Source organism: Cebidichthys violaceus, unplaced genomic scaffold, assembly GCF_023349555.1.
Source record: "Cebidichthys violaceus isolate CVI_PGR_0920_01 unplaced genomic scaffold, fCebVio1.0.p SCAF_2, whole genome shotgun sequence".
Taxonomy (NCBI): domain Eukaryota; kingdom Metazoa; phylum Chordata; class Actinopteri; order Perciformes; family Stichaeidae; genus Cebidichthys; species Cebidichthys violaceus.
The window spans coordinates 21,862,632-21,879,719 of NW_027176372.1; the positions used below are offsets into that span (position 1 = coordinate 21,862,632).

The 17,088-nt window shown below is 42.6% G+C and overlaps 1 protein-coding gene across 2 annotated transcripts; it reads right to left on the reverse strand.

Moving 5' to 3' along the window:
• Positions 1 to 131: 131 nt before the first annotated feature.
• Positions 132 to 15,863, reverse strand: LOC137876005 (cohesin subunit SA-2-like). Of its 2 annotated transcripts, XM_068715530.1 has the most exons (32): positions 15,774 to 15,863; positions 15,469 to 15,567; positions 14,765 to 14,864; positions 14,284 to 14,484; positions 13,344 to 13,440; positions 12,935 to 13,011; positions 12,347 to 12,551; positions 11,384 to 11,535; positions 10,982 to 11,179; positions 10,553 to 10,651; positions 10,020 to 10,099; positions 9,455 to 9,562; positions 8,513 to 8,609; positions 8,032 to 8,134; positions 7,727 to 7,830; positions 7,206 to 7,298; positions 6,873 to 6,965; positions 6,498 to 6,698; positions 5,884 to 5,951; positions 5,689 to 5,776; positions 5,461 to 5,541; positions 4,905 to 4,997; positions 4,535 to 4,703; positions 3,700 to 3,833; positions 3,203 to 3,304; positions 2,747 to 2,880; positions 2,366 to 2,488; positions 2,004 to 2,182; positions 1,345 to 1,531; positions 1,109 to 1,210; positions 878 to 974; positions 132 to 733 (listed from the first exon to the last, which is right to left on the reverse strand). In XM_068715530.1, the coding sequence occupies exons 2-32, from the start codon at positions 15,495 to 15,497 to the stop codon at positions 683 to 685; spliced, it is 3,645 nt and encodes a 1,214-aa protein (XP_068571631.1). In that variant the 5' UTR covers positions 15,498 to 15,567; positions 15,774 to 15,863; the 3' UTR covers positions 132 to 682. The 2 variants fall into 2 exon arrangements, with proteins under 2 accessions (XP_068571631.1, XP_068571632.1); XM_068715531.1 differs by lacking the exon at positions 10,553 to 10,651.
• Between the last annotated feature and the right edge of the window lie 1,225 nt (positions 15,864 to 17,088).

Here is a 17,088-nt window from a genome sequence, read left to right on the forward strand (position 1 = left end):
AAACTGCATTTCATTGGTCAACCGTGTGTTGCACAATGACAATATATTAAATATTTAACCCGTCTGGGTTAATGAATTCCAACAGAAAAAAGAAAAACAAGCATATATTATCAATCCTACAATGATCTTAGATCAGTTTAATTCAAGTAAACTGAACAAAATTGTGTTTCTACAGTGAATGAATGTGAGCAATAGATTGTGAATGAGTGTATTGCTCTTAATATCTTGTGATCCTATTAAAGATACTTTCAGTTTTATTTTGCTGAATTTTAAGTAACATTAAATTAACAAGTGTCACACAAAAAAAAGGTGCCATCAAGAACAGTAACAGATATTATGACATGAAATTCAAAACTTGGAAAACAGGAGGGGAGACTTTTAGCTCGCTGCCAGCCTTCAGGGATCTAACTGAACTTCAGCACATTTCTTTTGACAATGTTGTGTTCAAAACATAAACATTCTTAATAGTGAATGGCAACAACTTTTGTCCCCAAACTTCATAATCAATTACGTCTTTCTCTTTTCCTCCAACAAAATGAAGACTGAACTCCGTAAGGCGTCACGAAAAAGAACAGATGACCCGAACACTTGGTACACTCAAATGTACTGAAACCACCAGTGTTGAAGAGATGCATTAATGAAAAAGAACCGTGGTTCCCGGGCGGTCCAGGCCTCTGTGCCCTCAGTCAAAGAGCTCATCGAGGACGCTGGCGGACGTGTATCGCGTGGAAGGCTGCAGAGCAAAAACAAGGGAGGAAAAAGTTGGAGCTCACCAGGAAGTTAGTCCTTAAACTTTAGTCAAGGAAAGAAAACCCATACAAAACTGAATTCATGTACTAATAGAGCCACTGTCCCAAGATGTGTGTGTTTTTTTTACCAGTGTATATGCAGATTCATGGTCAGAGTCACTCTCGTAATCCTCAATCTCAGGCTCCTCTTCTCCTTCTGCACTGTCGTCCTCAATCAGAGACAGTCTGGGGAGAAAACACAGTTTATTCTAATGTAATTATTCTTAACTGACGAATCACAAAATTAAGACAAATATTCCAAATATTAAAACATTTCTGCAGTGAAACAGTTTGTGTTCTCCTCTAAAAATCAGTCTTACAAGGTGAGGGGGGAGTCCAGGTCCCGCTGATCCAAAGGGGGGCTGGTCCGGCTGGAGGAGAGCTGGGCTCGTCTGGTGGGCTTCACCTTTCTCATAGTGGACCTGGTGAACAGCAGCAAATACATTCTAGCGGGTAGCCATACTAAACGTGTAGAACAGCAATATTCAATGTGGGAATGAGGATTTGTTTTGTTTTTCTATCCGTTCATTATCCTGTCAAGACAGATAAAACTTACCCTAAGGCGAACTCATCCTCAGACTCCGGATCGGTTAAGCTGCTGCTGATATCAGACTCTGTGGCTCTGGAGGCCAGCTGCTTCACCGGCTGTCTCTGTACAGTGGAGGTGAGGGCTGGAGTGGGAAGGCTGCTGTGGATACTTACGCTGTCCAACCAGGATCCTCGCACTGTGCTGGCCGCTGAACCTAGAGGAGACGAAAGAGTCAACCGGAGGAGGTTATTTATTACCTGTGACACTTCGTTACATTTAAGTAAATATGGATTCACAAAGAAAGTAACACTGACAAGGGGAGGGTTCATTTCCGAAAGAGCAAATGAGACGTCTCAGCTCTGTCTCGTGGCTGAGGCATGTATTTAGGCTTCAAGTTCATTTTGTTTTGACAAAACTTATGTAAATGTGAGGTAGATGGCACAAAATTCTCTCTGGCTATGCGTCAATATATTAAAGTAATAATAATCAACTTATTATCAAAATTGTCATTAGTTGCAGCTCTAGTTGAGTTGCCATTGAGGGTCAGGGAAACCTTTCATTTCACCAAATTACTTTGAACTCCAACAAGTGTTAAAGATAGATCACCTTTTACAGTTATTACTGTTAACATGAAGAGCTGTGCATCCATACACACAGCTTGTTGTGTCTGTGTGTGTCCATCTCACCCTGAGGAGTTGTCCTCTTGCGTTTAGCTACAGGGGTCTCATGAGAGGAGAAGGCGTCCCCTCTCTCCTCCCGTTGTCTGGCTTTAGCAGAGAATCGGCCATCCAAGGACCGCTGATACAGTCTGACTGACGGCCAGGAGAGGGCAGCACCGGGACACTCCGACTTCAGAAACGCTGCCCTGCGAAGGGACGCGATGGAGAGACGAGGACAAAGACAGAGAAACCTTTGTTAATGTTCAGCTGTCAAATGTAAAACACAAGTAAAAAGGGCCACTGACTATGTATTTGTTATGCCATATAATGCTTATATGGATAAGTTAGTATTCATATCATGTTTGTAAGGATGAGATACAGTTTCTTACAACACAGTGCGGTCCTGTCGCAGCAGTTTGAAACTGAACTCGCTGAGGATCTCCAAGAAGGCCACATTCAATAGCTGCTCCTCTCCCTCTGGTGGGTCCCGAAATGCAAAACGTACGCCTTCCCTAAGAGCAGACGCAACAGACGAAAGAGCTCAGAATGAACAGCTACCGTGTAAAAAAAACACTTAACTGTTTAATTTACACCCTACAATTGTGTGACAATTCATCAAAACATTCAATTATCATATAAGAGGAACTATATTCATTTCACTGAGCTGCCCCTGAGAGCGGCTCACGGCTGCAAGAAAGTAAATAAGTCAAATAAAAAGAGCTGACGGGGCCGGTCTGCATGTGTTTGGCAGAGACACGCGAGTTACTTACGTGTGCAGGGCCACCAGTGGTTTGCGGGCACGGTTAAGATCGATGCCAAAGCTCATGGCAAGCCTCTTGGCCAAGTCTCTGATCTCGCCGAGATCCCGCCTGCTGTGGTCCTCCGTAAGCATCTCTGAGAACAGCTGACGACACGCAAACATGACTTTAAATAGACACGTAAACGCAAAAGGCACACCATACAAACGGTGGCATAGATGTGGACGGACTGTTCCACTCGATCGCTCGTTAAAAAAAAAAATACTTCTAAGCAGTTCATGCGCTGGTTTTAATTTGCCACATGATGGAAAAATCACAAATACAGTTTTATAAGATGTATATGTTTTATAGAATGTTCTGTGATTGGCCATCTGTTAGGCATAACCCAAATGTTTGGCATATAGTAAATAGATATACAATCTCAGAAATGTATACTTAAAGGCCGGTTGTTTTCCTGTTGGTGCACACCTGCTGCAGACTCAGACAGACCGTCTTGGCGCTCTGTATGGGATTGATGACCTTGCTCTTGCTCACGGTCTCTTTAATGATGTCGCCAAAGTCTTTAAAGTACTGGAGAGAAAGTGCTCATCATTAGTCCATGTAATTAACAGCATTGTCTAAATGTCTAAAAAAAAACAACTTAGGAATAATCCACTGCCTTCTCATCATCTGTGCTTCTTTTAACCGCTGTTCCCTCTGACTCACTCTGAGAGCTTCTCACCATCCTCCTCTTTCTTACACATCCTCTCTATTATTAATGTTTTATTAACTCCTTTCCTGCATTCCTAATCCAACTGATTCAAAACTCACCAATTTAACTATCAAAGCATTTTGCTTACATGTTCAACCAACAGTGACAGAACCAGTCAAGGAAATCTGAGTGCTTATAATGTATGTATATATATATATATATATAACACGCAAGGCTAATCAAATGTAATGATCCCGTAAATCTCCGTCTCCACCTTGCTGTAGTGCTTGAAGACGTTGGTGGCGGCGGTGAGGTCCAGCACCCCGTAGATGACCAGCTTACAGTAGCCAGCCAGCTGGTTGCGCTTCCTCTGGAGAAGAGTTATCTTCAGCGCCTCCTCATCCTCAACTAGAGGGGGGGGGGAAAAAAGCCAGAGTGGAGGAAAGGGAAGAGAAAGCAGAGCATGAGAAACAGTAACAGATGTAGATGGGAGAGGCAGGGAGAAAACCTTGAGCTCTTGATAAGACACAAGCGCTCATCCGTTGTGCTTCACACTTGGCGGGTGTATTTCCGGGGAGTGCCGCGTCGAATTTGGCACAATTTTAGACGAGCGACAACTTCCAATATTAATAAACTTTCAATAAACTAGCCAACAGTGCTTTGTTCAGCTGCAGGGGCGGGGCTTCAGGGGCTCTGCAGACGCATAAGTAAGCTCCGACGTTGGTATGTTTTGCCCTCGTGAGTAAGATTATTTCCTTAGTGTAAGAATTGATACAAACCTACAACACTGGCAGTGGAAAAGACGAAGGCTGAAGTAAAACTATTAATAGTTAAACTATTAATACCGTACAGTAAAAGTCCTGCATTCAAATGTTTTCTGCACTCGTAGAATAAAGGAGAAGCACCGTCAGCAGAATGTACTTAGACTCACTTAACGTCTGTTCAAGGTGGAGCTTTCAATTCTAATATGATGCCGCTTAGTTTAATGCATAATAATGACTCGTATTATAATTGTTATATTGTGTCAAAACTGCAACTGCAAGGTAACCTGTAACATTTATCCGTAAGTGTAATATTGCAATGTTTTCCTCTGAAGTGGACAGAAATACCATCGAGCTCAGCATCTTCAGCGTCTGAGAAGACGTAGTCCAGGAGGAACGACGCCATCTCAGAGCGCAGGGAATCAGACGGCAGGTGGACCAGCGTTTGGAGGTCGGGTTCAAAGCGGGCTGAACTCGTACTGTACAAGAGCAGCAAGTCACACAACAGCTCAAACGCCTGAGGATGGAAGGAAAGAAACTTTATCAGCTCAGCTCAGCTCAGCTCACCAACAGTTCTGAGACGTCGTTCTGTGTCGAAAGAGGAGCAACTAGTTTCAAAGACAATCGTTTTATCTTATTAAACATTTGTGTGAAATGTTAAAAAAAGTGTAGTTATATGACAACGCTGTTACTTCACGTGTGGGACGACATGACTTACCTGATCTCTGATCTCAGTCTGGTTCAGAGACAGACACGTTTCACAAACTTTGCAGAACGAACGCATCTCCTTCTTCAGACGCTTCAATTCCCCCTGGAGCAGATGGTGAAGGGACAAAGGGCAGAGGTAGACAGAACGCGTATTTATAGTGACGTGCTCGGTGTGAATCAATGAGTGAGAGAAACTGCAGAAAAAAAGTGAAAATGAGCTCAAGAGAATGAAGCTCAGCCGAGATAAACTATTACGTAAAAGTGTGAACTAGTGGCAAATAAAGGTCTGAGAGTCTCTCCGGGCTTGGATGCGCACTAACAGATTGTTGTGTTAATTGCCTGCCGTCTGCGCAGCTGGTGAACTGTTGAACAACACAGACGAGAAGAGCTCCACAAATACACAGGAAGGCCACCAACATGGCCTCCGTGGGTTGGCTGTGATCACGTAGGCTGGCACTTCCAGGAGCCAAGTTAGTGTGTGAAAGACTGAGTCAAGGGCAAACTATTTCCAAGCATCCAAAGAAGGATGAATGCAGTGACTGTTGTATAATCAGTGAGACGATCACCTCGGCCGGTGTGGAGTTAACTGCATTCACTTTAGCCCACATCAGGTAAAAGGCAGCGCATTTCAGAGCCGACACCATGAGCTGAAATTACACAAAAAGGAAAAAATGGAAACCAGTATCTGCAGAGATCGAGGAGCAAAAGGCAAACAATATTTTTCCACTGTGGCCTCTATTATCACAACACAACACTCCCCCTCAAACATTAAAATGTGCGACTGTGTCTCAGACCTCGTTGTCGAACTCTCTGGACTCCATCCTGCTCTTCAGAAGCTCCAGACAGGAGTCGAACAGCTTCCAGCCTGTCGGGTCCTTGGCACTGGACAACAAACACGAGGACAACACAGACACACACGTCTGTGTCACAAATAGTCTGTACTACTACTACTACTACTACTATTATATGTACCATATGAACACACTTACCTGCTCAGGGCTGCAATCCTTTTCAAAGCAGTGGCTGCACTGTAGACATGATCGTCATCTGCAGTACCCTAAGCACGCACACGCGCGCACACGCGCACACACACACACACACACACACACACACACACACACACACACACACACACACACACACACACACACACACACACACACACACACACACACACACACACACACACACACACACACACACACACACGAGGGAACAGATGCTTATTTTTTTTTTTTTCCCCTACAAATTTGACATTGAGACAAAAAAATTTGAATTAATTAGAAAGACGTACTCACATTTATCACACCTGTCCATTTTTATTTTTTGTGTCATATTTTGGTGTTCTGGAACACAATCATGTGTTTTCATAGTTGAGTTGTATACAGTTGATATGCATGTATTTATGTACTACAACGTTTAACTGATGAGGTTTATGCTTTCAGTCTGTGGTGCATGTTGACCCGTGTTGCATCATACAGAGAGGTGTTTCTGTTATTTAGCCTCACTGATATAAACGGGGTGGACAAAATAGTATGCGCATGCTTTTTAATAACACGCAACGTTTGACTTGTGTTCAAGCTCCACTGACACGCTCCCCCACCTGCACCAGGTCACTCAAGTAGGCGTTGAGGCACTCCGTCAGGCCGTCCATCAGCTGGCTGAATGCCAGGTTTGTGCGGGAGGAGAAGGTGTAGCAGTCGGCGCAAAGGGTGCTGACCAGGTTGGCACAAGCCTCCAGCACGGTGACATCCGTGTGCTTCTCTATAATACCACAAACCTGAGAAAGCAGCAGGTCCAGATGCTGAGAAAGAGAGGGGAGCGTTGATGGGGGACAGATCGAGGGAGAACGGGTGAAGTGGAGGGAAAATATGGGAGAGGGGAAATGATTATGAAGGAACACGATGTAATTTCCTAAAGAGATTTTAACAATCTATTCAGGGTAATTGATTTTCCTCCCCATTTCCTCCACTCCTACCTTCTCCAGCCGCGGACTGCTGCTGTACATCTCCAGAGAAAAGTAAAGGGGAGCTTTGAGGAGGAGGGTCACCTTCCCTGCATCGGCTGAGTACTGAGGGGGAACAACACGGGCTCAGCATTAAAAAATATGAAAATAAAAAAGTATATTCGGCACAGTAATTTTGCCTTCACTCTAAATATAATGAGGCAGCAGTATAAACATATAATAAAAGTAAGTACGGTGGCAATGCTTCTGATGCTTCGTCAACACTTCAGAATATGAAATCCTCTGTGTGCAATATAATATAATAAAATGTTACATTAAGTATGTTCAGTGAACCTGGTTGTGTACCTTGGCCAGCAGCTGTGGAAGTAAAGGGATGAAGTGTGTGGTGATACGTCTCCTGTCTTGTTTCTGGACCTTCTTATCCTTCATGCCCACGATCTGATCCCACACGTACGTGTTCAGTGAACAGAACCGGGCAGCAGTTCAACCATGTGAAGACAAATAGCATTGTGAAGATTTCTCAATGTTTGTGAATGTAAAATATGGAACTTTGTGTCTTAAAAACAACGTGGTCAGGCTCATGCCCTGCACTCATTGTGATAAACTGTCTCTGTTGAAATAGGATGAAACCTGAAAGCTAACCAAAAAGAAATGTGCGAGTGATTCAGGTTGAATATCTAATTTAATTTATTCCAGTTTAGTGTCACAAAGTTGCATCTTGTAGTTGACTTTTTGCATGACGGGTACATTTGAAGTAAAAACAAAGACTGACATCTCTCTCGCCCCCGAGCTCCACTGTTCCATAAAACATAAACTACAAAAATAAAATAAAATAAAGATCGTGCATTTTGTCTGTGTGCCACCACCTTCTTGCCCTGAGTTCTCCCAACAGGTGGGGTTGCCTGTGCTGCCTGTCTGACGGCACACATCATCAGCTCTACGAGCGCCCCCTCCTCCTCATACATCAGACCTGACAACACAGACGCACAGACAGCTGCAGAACTTGAGTGGGCGATGACTTGAGATGACGCGATGCCGGGACGGCGAGGGAGCCGCACTGGCAGAAAACAACTAACCAGCGATGAAACATGACTTGCATAAATGATTATGGTGTTAAGCGGAGCTCGACGCACTGATGCGGCTAAGAAGCAAGTCGTATCTTGTTCCTCACCGGCCTCATGTAGCAGCAACGTCGTCATAGTCTCCCAGTCTCTTAGCTCAGATCCTGCCACACCCCACAGACTATCCACCAGGTAAGCCCCGTGCTCGTGGAACTGTAAAGAGAATTGACAGTTAATTAATCGCTTTAAATTAGCTTTACAGTGTGTTTCTGAACTACAAGGGCCATCATTTATTTTACCCATGACACAAGGGATGGTTTGCAGTTTAATATGGTCTAAATCGTGGTTCAGAGGGTTCCAGTGTATATAACTTAAGATGTGCTGTGAGACTCCGCTGCTCGAGAAAATTGTCCCTTTGGGCGTATGTGTGTTTTATTGTTTCTGTTGTTAGCATAACATTTTCTGCTAAGCGTTGTGGGTAAAATAAAACATGATTTGAACAATAAACACTGTGTTAGCCTACCTTTATTCATGAAAACATTATGTCAATGATTGGAATAGTGGGGAGGCGGGGACTGAAGGAGACACTACCTCACTCTGGATGAAGAAGGAGATGAGGATTTGAAAGAAGGCTGCATTTTCACTTTTATCATTTTCCTGGTCGTCACTGGCAAGCACACTTTTCAGCCTAACCCAGATACAAACATAAACAAATCACATTACATTAAAAGGCACAATGAGTAGGATTTTCCTAAAAAAACAATGTTTAGACAGATACAAAAATAATTCCTTTGAAAAATCACTTATGGCCCACTAGAGACCCTCTGCCTGTGTTTGTTCTGCTGTGTTTGGGGCGTTTCTCCGCCCCTCGCTCTGCCTCCAGCTGTCACTCCTCTGCCTCTCCTCCCCTGGGACTCCCTTATACCCTGGGTGACACTGTAATCGTTGTCATCTGAATCAGAAGCTTGGGAAGCTCCACTAAATTATCCTGTTTGAAAAAAAAAAAAATGCTACGCCCATTAGCTAGCTAGACTGGAGATCGCTAGTGTTGTTGAGCCAGGAAGCCGGGGTTAACAGACAAATCCTACTCATTCTGCCACCAAATTAAGAAATGGCATGGAAAATTAGCTCACTGATTCAAGTCTAAAGTCTATTAGTGTAGCAATAATATGCTCCATTATACAGGAAAGTATTTGTGTGATCTACGCTGCAAGTGTTTAAATAAAATGACGTATTCATCTAAGCTTTAGTGGGAATAAAATTCATGAAAAAAGGTTTTGATGTTTTGTTTTTGGGGGAATGTCTTTGATAAGGAAATCAAACAGAAATTCAGACTGAAGGCAAATCTGAAAAAAAATAGAGGTTCATCCCCAAATGTGGTTTGGATCCGATTTGCAAAAATCTAATTTTTGTTGTTTTGCTGCCCAGACTTTCTAAAATAAATGTGGTATACGGCAAAAAAATGGATTTGGGCTGGCAGTCTGAACAAAAGTTTAGTCGGACAACGTGCAGAAAGGAGGGATGAAGACGTACTTGTTGAAGAGGAAGACGCCGGCTACGGAAGCCAGCGCTCTGTTGGAAGCGTAAACCAGAGGATAGATGTGACCGCACTCCTCCTCTCTCAGACCGTCTTCTGTCCTCCTGTACACGAGGACACACGAAACCAGACACAGACCATCAAGGTAGCAACATTAACAACAAGAGAATTTTTTTTTCATATAATCAAACAGACATCAGTTGGATTTTTCTAATTGCATAACCACATTTAATTTTTTTTGTTAACTAATCCTAAAAACATCTAATTTACAAGTAAGTCAGTGGTGCGAGATGTCGGCCAACCACACCGATTCATCAGCAAAGAGTGTTATAACAGTTATGAGCAACCATTACACTTCTGTTGTTGAGAAACAACCAGGATATACTGTAGTATTTAGATAATTGTAAATAAAGCTCAAAACTATCAATGCAAAACAGAGAAAATGCATTTAAAATTGTATCAAATTTGCTATAATTGGGAAGTTTTGATCTACTAAAATGAAATTCCTAGAGCGACTCAGAGAAACCATCAGAGACACACACACAAAAAAAAAGCCCTCACTGTTGGAGCAGCAGCAACAGATTGACCACTTCCACTGCCACCTCTGAGTCCTTGTCCAGCACCATGGTGAGCATCCTCTCCTAAAACACACACACACACACACACACACACACACACACACACACACACACACACTGATTAGGCGCTAAGCCATGCCATGAAAACCATTTATCTGCCTCAGCACATGTGGCTTAGGAGGGTTTTTTTTTTTTTACGTGTTTGAGAAAAGCTTATTAACCATCAGTAATTGGCTGCAATTAACGCTCCAGACACACGACCAGACAAAGGATGAGACCATCACAACAAACAGGAATGGTAAAAAAAAAAAAAAAAAGGATTTGAAAAGGCAAAGAAATAAGGGGAGGGGCCACAAAATACTGTGAAGTGAGACATAGGCAGGCAACAAAAAAAGAAACAACACAATAGACTGAAACAATAGATTAAACAGAGATTCTGTGCAGACAGACAAAAAGACAGACAGGAGGAGAAAAAGAGGCATTAAATGAGGTTGCCAATCCAGAGGGAAGCCTCACTTTAAATCTACTGGTGAAAAGCTCCAGGCGGCCAATGAATTCCTTCTCCTGGTACAGGCCCTGCAGGGCACGCACACACTGCAGACGCACTGGACTTTGCTGAAGGAAAGAAGAAGAGAGTACAGTACCACACACACACTCTATAACCTACATACAGACCGAATCACCCAAGCCTGTTCCTAGTGAATAATTTCTCTTTTTGTAAGTGCGTGTATGTGGTCTTTCCTGTGTCTGTGTGCAGATATTCCACAAAAGCGTCTGGTGTAAGAGGCTGTCAAAGACTATGAAGTATTAATATAAAATAAAAATCTGCCCAATTCCCTATACACTGCAGTCGGTTCTGTCTCCACTGCTGGCCTGCGGAGGGCTGCAGACAGACAGATGCAGATCTAGTGCTGTGTATGTATGTGTGTGTGTGTGTGTGTTCACCTTGTCATGCAGGGTCCACCCCAGGTATTTAAGACATCCATCATTCAGGAAGTCTTCTGGGTCCGTTTTCAGCCACATGCCCAACTCCTCGATACACGTAGCCCGGATCTCAGGCAACCGGTCACGATACCGGTGCACAAACACACCGCGGAATGTGGCGTTCATCATGGAGGACAGCTCCTCTCTGTTCTCCTGCATCTAAAAACACATGCATATAAAACAAGGAGTGTAAGAAAACGCTTGACTGAGACGGTGTTAAAAGCAAACGCAGATTCACCTGTTCTGATTACCTAAAAAAAAAAGTCCAATTACTCATGGATGGATGGACTGCTTTAATGTCCCTACCTGCCTGTTTAGTGTGTGGAAGTGGCCGTGCGTCTGCAGTGTTTGTGTTTGTGTCACCTCACTGACGGCGGCCCGCAGCTCCTCCAGTCGGCCAGGGGCTCTGTCATGCGGCCCCCTGCCGTTCTCCATGTCGTATTGCCGCTGGGTGGTCTGCAGCTGAACAGACACCAGCACAGCTACTTCCACCAGCCCAGTCATCAACTTCATGGCTAACAGAGAAAAGCATCCGGGTTAGCGCGGCTAGACAGTAGCGACAGGGCTACACACAACCTGGGGTTGATTTTTCAATCAACAGCTGTGACTGAAACCTTTATTTGCACTTCCAAGAATACAATTTACGACAACATGCAGGGAAAGGCAAAGTTAAAAATAAAGATAATTTTCCTATCATCTGACCTTTGATTGTATTATTTCCGGTGAAATGTGGGTTAAAAGAGTAACATTATGAATTCATCATATGCATCAGTATTGATGGAACATGTATCAGGAGTATTTGCACACATCACAGGAAAACAGTGAACTTTGGCATCTCCTTTGATCCTTCATACTTTGAAATTCGCCGACAAGACCGAACCGGTACAGACAGTCGCTTCAGTGTCGGGGTTATTCATCTTTTAATCTGATTTTACAATTTTAATGGAGAATGCAGCGCCACATCAGGTACAGTCACAGTCAACATCTAGACAACAGCATGGGTCCAATAGTAGGAATAACAACATCTAAAGACTTGTGTCCATTTTAATTACCTCTAGTATGAAAATAAAATCCTTGGTAATAACATACATCACTTACCAACCTAACCACGTCATGGTTACGCTGTTAAATACTATTGTGTGGGTTCAAAAGAAACCAGTGAGGCACAATAAAAGCCAGCCATACAGAAGGAATACTTTCTGAAAAACAAAGAACTTCTCCAGCAACTACAACAGCAAAACTCCCCTGTGAAGTCAGTTGTCTGTGTGTGTGTGTGTGTGTGTTTTTCTTGCATTTCATGCACCATTATTGTGCCGATGTGCTTACCGATCAGGGTGCTGGTGTGTCGGAAGGCTCTGACCTGGGAGTCAGAGAGGCCGGTGAGCAGAGCCAGCAGGGAGGGGAAGAGGTACTCGTCAAAAACGAGGCTGTTCCGACACGATCTCACCAGAACCCGAACAAACTCGCACAGGCCGGCTTTGAAGCGCTTCAGCTGCGGGCCTGGAGTGCACAGAGGGTAGTTCACTGAATCCTGGAAGACGTAAAGAAACAAAAAGAAATGGAGGAAAGGCATCACACACACTGTGCTTTGTATAGTTCTTTGAAGCAGAAGTGGTTGCTGTTCTAATGACAATTACATCAGTGGCAAACCAAAGTGATTAACTTCTTAATGTGTCCATTTATCAGCATAGATTCTAATTAGTCCGCTCCATTACGCTGTACTCCATGCTTCCGATTATAATCTCCTACGATATGTTGTTTGACTTTCTCAGCAAATTCAAGAAGGATTATTAGAAGTAAGAAGGGATGACGAAGACTACGAACAAGATTCAAACTGGCAGATATGTACCTATCATCTTTAAGAACCATATTTATTTTTAGGATATATTTAAACAAATCTAAACTATGTCTCACCTCATTGAACTCTTTGGTTAGTGTGCCGATGATCTCAGCGTTCTGCATGCTGTCCAACATCTCTCTGCTAACCACACCTGGACAAAAGAAGTTAAAGAATTGTCCCACATCAGAAATCAACACCTGAACATAGTAAGTGTGACAATACATTAAATCTGCTTCTTGTATTTGACCCAAAAATTAAATGGCATCATGATTTCTTTTTCTTTTTTGTTCCACCCTCACAGAATATCGATATATCGTGATGTCAATAGACGGAGGATGAACACAGCTCCCACACGTTGCATCGTTACCGTACGGGGAGATCAATAGTTGACTGCTGATCATCGCCTGAGCTGAAACTGGAAGGATAATCCTTTGAACTTTGACTCCCTCCCCCTATCTCCTGGGCTCCCTCTTGACCTCTGACCTTTGCATCCACAGGACTGAACAATGAAGTTGATGAGCACCAGCAGCCCCGCCTCTCGGCTTTGCTTGTAGCTGTCCAGCCACTCGTCCACCACCGTCTTCAGATTGACAGGGAGATAGCAGCCAATGAGAATGCTGGGCTCAGATCAAAAAGGGTGAATGAATATAATAACTATATATATCATTAAAATAACATTATGGATTTCAGCTTTCACCTTTCCTCCTACCATTGGCCTGTTAGGTTTCTCTCAGTAACATTATGTGTGCCCCAACGATCTCCCACAATTATATGTTCTGCTCATTTTAAATTCCAGTATTATTCACCATCTACTTTGCATAATCCTTTCTGGCAACCATGGCACTATTGAACCTAAATGGACACTACTTTAGAACATCTGTTGTGTGATAGTGTAGCGTACATTAAGAATATAGAAAAATATAGTAACGCACTAGAACTGAGAAACCTTTGTGTAACAGATTAAAGATTAGTCAACTGCAGTTTTGCTGAATGTGCTGAATGAAAGTGAGCCTTCACCCAGAATCACCATCTGCATTGTCCTGCTGCTCTTCACTGTAGAAGCAGACTTTTTTTTATGACTGCTCACCAGACTTTTTTTTGTCTTTCTATTGTTATGTGATGCATTTTTTTTGTAGTCTTTAAACAGAAGAGACTGGGCACCACAAAGGTTTGTATGGCCACATGCTGTCAATCATTGACTACACAACCCAGTGAAAACACTTCTTCCTCTTCGCGTATCAAAGCCAACTCTGTCGGGTCAAATCAGTCAGCCACTGACAGCAGAGGATAATCTCTCTCATTGTTGCTCATAGAGCCTTGTTTCTCTTCTCATTACACATTCCTCCTTCAGCACCTCCCTCCCTTCATGTGTTTATCTCCACATCCCCTTCCCCCTTTGCTCTTCAGCTGACGGTTTGCTCACCACCATGGCACTCTTTCCAGAGCGGACAGCATCGTAGATATTCTCTGCACTGATGCCCCGGTTGTCCTTGTTCACTCTTGTCACAGGTCTAGGAGAGGCCTGCCTGGATGTCCTCCGAGAGGGCTGCAGGGAGGGGTCTGGAGGAGTGGGGATGGGGCTGGACACCCTCAATGCAGCTTTACGCCTAGGTCTCTTGGGTGGCTTGAGATGAAAGAGATGGGAGGGCAGCTCAGCAGTGGAGAAAAGGGAATTAATGTTGTCAACTGAATTAGTGGTAGCCATGGCAAGATACGGTGGAGGGTTACCACAGTGTTGCAGTTAATATGACTCTGATAAAGCTTTTTTTTTATCTTTTATAAGAACTAAGAGATGAACGACAATGATGCTACTGGATTCCACGCTAAACTACTCCATTGTGAATAATCACAATGAAAAATATCTAAATGAGTGAACCATCTTGAGAGAGAATAAGATAATTTACCCAAGGTCCAATTACTGCTTGTTTTCTCCGCTTTGAAGATTTCAGCGGGGCCGCATAGTCACTGCCAGAAGCATCTGAGAAGTAATCAGACTCCTCAACACTAACAGACAAGTAAAAAAGAAATTAATCATACAAATCTCAGCATTAAGAAATATTTTTTTGGTCAGGCTAACAAGACTACAGAGCCAGGCAGGTATCATGATACAAATGTTGAGAATTTGTATCCCTCAAGTTATTGTAACAATCTGTTGTTGAGGCCAACAGTCGGGTCAGTTAGGAAGAAGCTCCCAATGTCCCTCAAATTATCACCAATATTGTGTTTATTCTGTTTGTCCTTGTCTCTTCAACTATCTTTTTTTAATACAGGTTTGACTGTATATTGGATGTTGTTTCAGCACACTTTACCAGCTAGTTTCAGCTGCTCCATATGCACACATGCCTTTAAATCAGGACTGAGCTATGTGGATATATACTCTTTGAGTAATGGAACATTGTGTTATCTTTGACATCTCTTTATTCCTTGTTTCTGTCCTGTTGAATTACATGCATCTTAAATTAGCTAAATATGTGTTCCTGATAAATGCTCCGTAATACAATATGTTCAACAACAAGTTATACTTTGTGACAAGTCTAAAGAGTTATGTCCACCTTTCCCAAAACAAATGTACCTGTACAAGTAAAAACAAATGCTAGGCTAACCTTACCTGTCCGAAAGGTAGTCTCCACTTGCCATTGTCACTGAAAGATGACAAGGATTATAAAGGTGGTTTTGGTCTGCAGGTTAGCTGGTCTCTGCTAGGACGCTACGGTGTGGGAGAGGAGACAAAATTAGCCACAAGACCTAATTTAGCCCCTGAGATAAACTCCTAGCATTGGCTAACGTTAGCTAGCTACTTTAGCTACCATTAGCAAATGATAAACGCTAGCTTTAAAATAGTAGCCAGCTATCTACTACAGCGAGAATTACCCGATAATCATCATTAGCAAAGCATTTACATAATTTTACTACCTGATAATATAATAACCGATCAGTTTGTCGCTTTCTTAAGAGGCTTATCGTAATTTATTTCTCCGTCTTCACGGCCTGATAAGATTCAAGGGCGCGCAAAAGTACGCAATATGATACTCGATGCCGATTGGCCAGCGCCCTCTCAGCTCAGACGATGATTGGTCCTTTGAGAAGGTCACGTGACGATCCTTGGTCATTCACACAACAAGTAGTTCTGCTTCACCAGACAGAAAAAACGAAGTAAATGAAACCACAGTGTATTTTTAAACAATACAATTTATTAAAATTACAAATTTAACAATTGCTGAATATTAAGGTATAATAATGCACTTGTTAAATATGTGCAGGTAACTTGCTTTACCCTGTTTATTGGTATGTTTTCTATAGGTTTCTACATTTACTGTCAAATGGTAGTGTATCTATGTACAATCTGTCTGTCTGTCTGTCTGTCTGTCCAGTATTTAGGACCCTGAGGTGGTTGGCTCAGCTGCTCCCCGCCATGCTCACCCAACTCTCCCATGTTGGTGCTCCTCTGCACGGCCCATTGTTCTGGGTTTGATGGGTTATGGTCAAACCAGCTGAGGTGAAACACACAACTTCTGGTCGAGACCTTGAAAATAAAATACCTATTGGACTCGCTTCACTGTGTTTTTTTGTAGGATCATGTTTGGGCCTGGAAAAAGTGCTTCAACTGTATATTGTGCTCAACAGTGACAGTAAACAGCATCAATGTCAAAGTTGGTTTGTAGCAGAAAACGTTACAATGCAGCCAACTTACTGTACATGCTACAATTAATTATTATTAAACATTCTAATTATATGGCTCCAATTAGCCTGTCAGCTTTTGCTTACTAAATGACCTGTTTCAGGTGAGAGACATTTAAAAAGTGACAACTTCTGAAACTTAAATGAAACATTTTTTTAAAATGTCTTAGGGCACTTAAAATATGCTGTAAGACTGATGCAATAAGCAAAGCAAAACATACAGTATGCTTGCAATTAGTGGGAATAAACCAACACAGATTATCCAACATAACTGGTGCTGCAATATTTGGGCCCTTGAAAAACAGCTCACCCTTTAGGCCCATGTCCATCTCCCTATATCACACCTGCTCAACATTGTTGCAATATCTTTTTTATGGTTTATCCTCCAATATACAAAAATAATGACATGAACAATAAATAAAGCATTTCAAGAGGCCTTAAACGCTGTCGTTTTTTGGGTTGCTCGTTAGAGCATAGCAATGTTTATTATCTTGTATATTTAATTTTCATTCAATTTCACCAAATTTATAGCTGCCATTTTATTTTACTC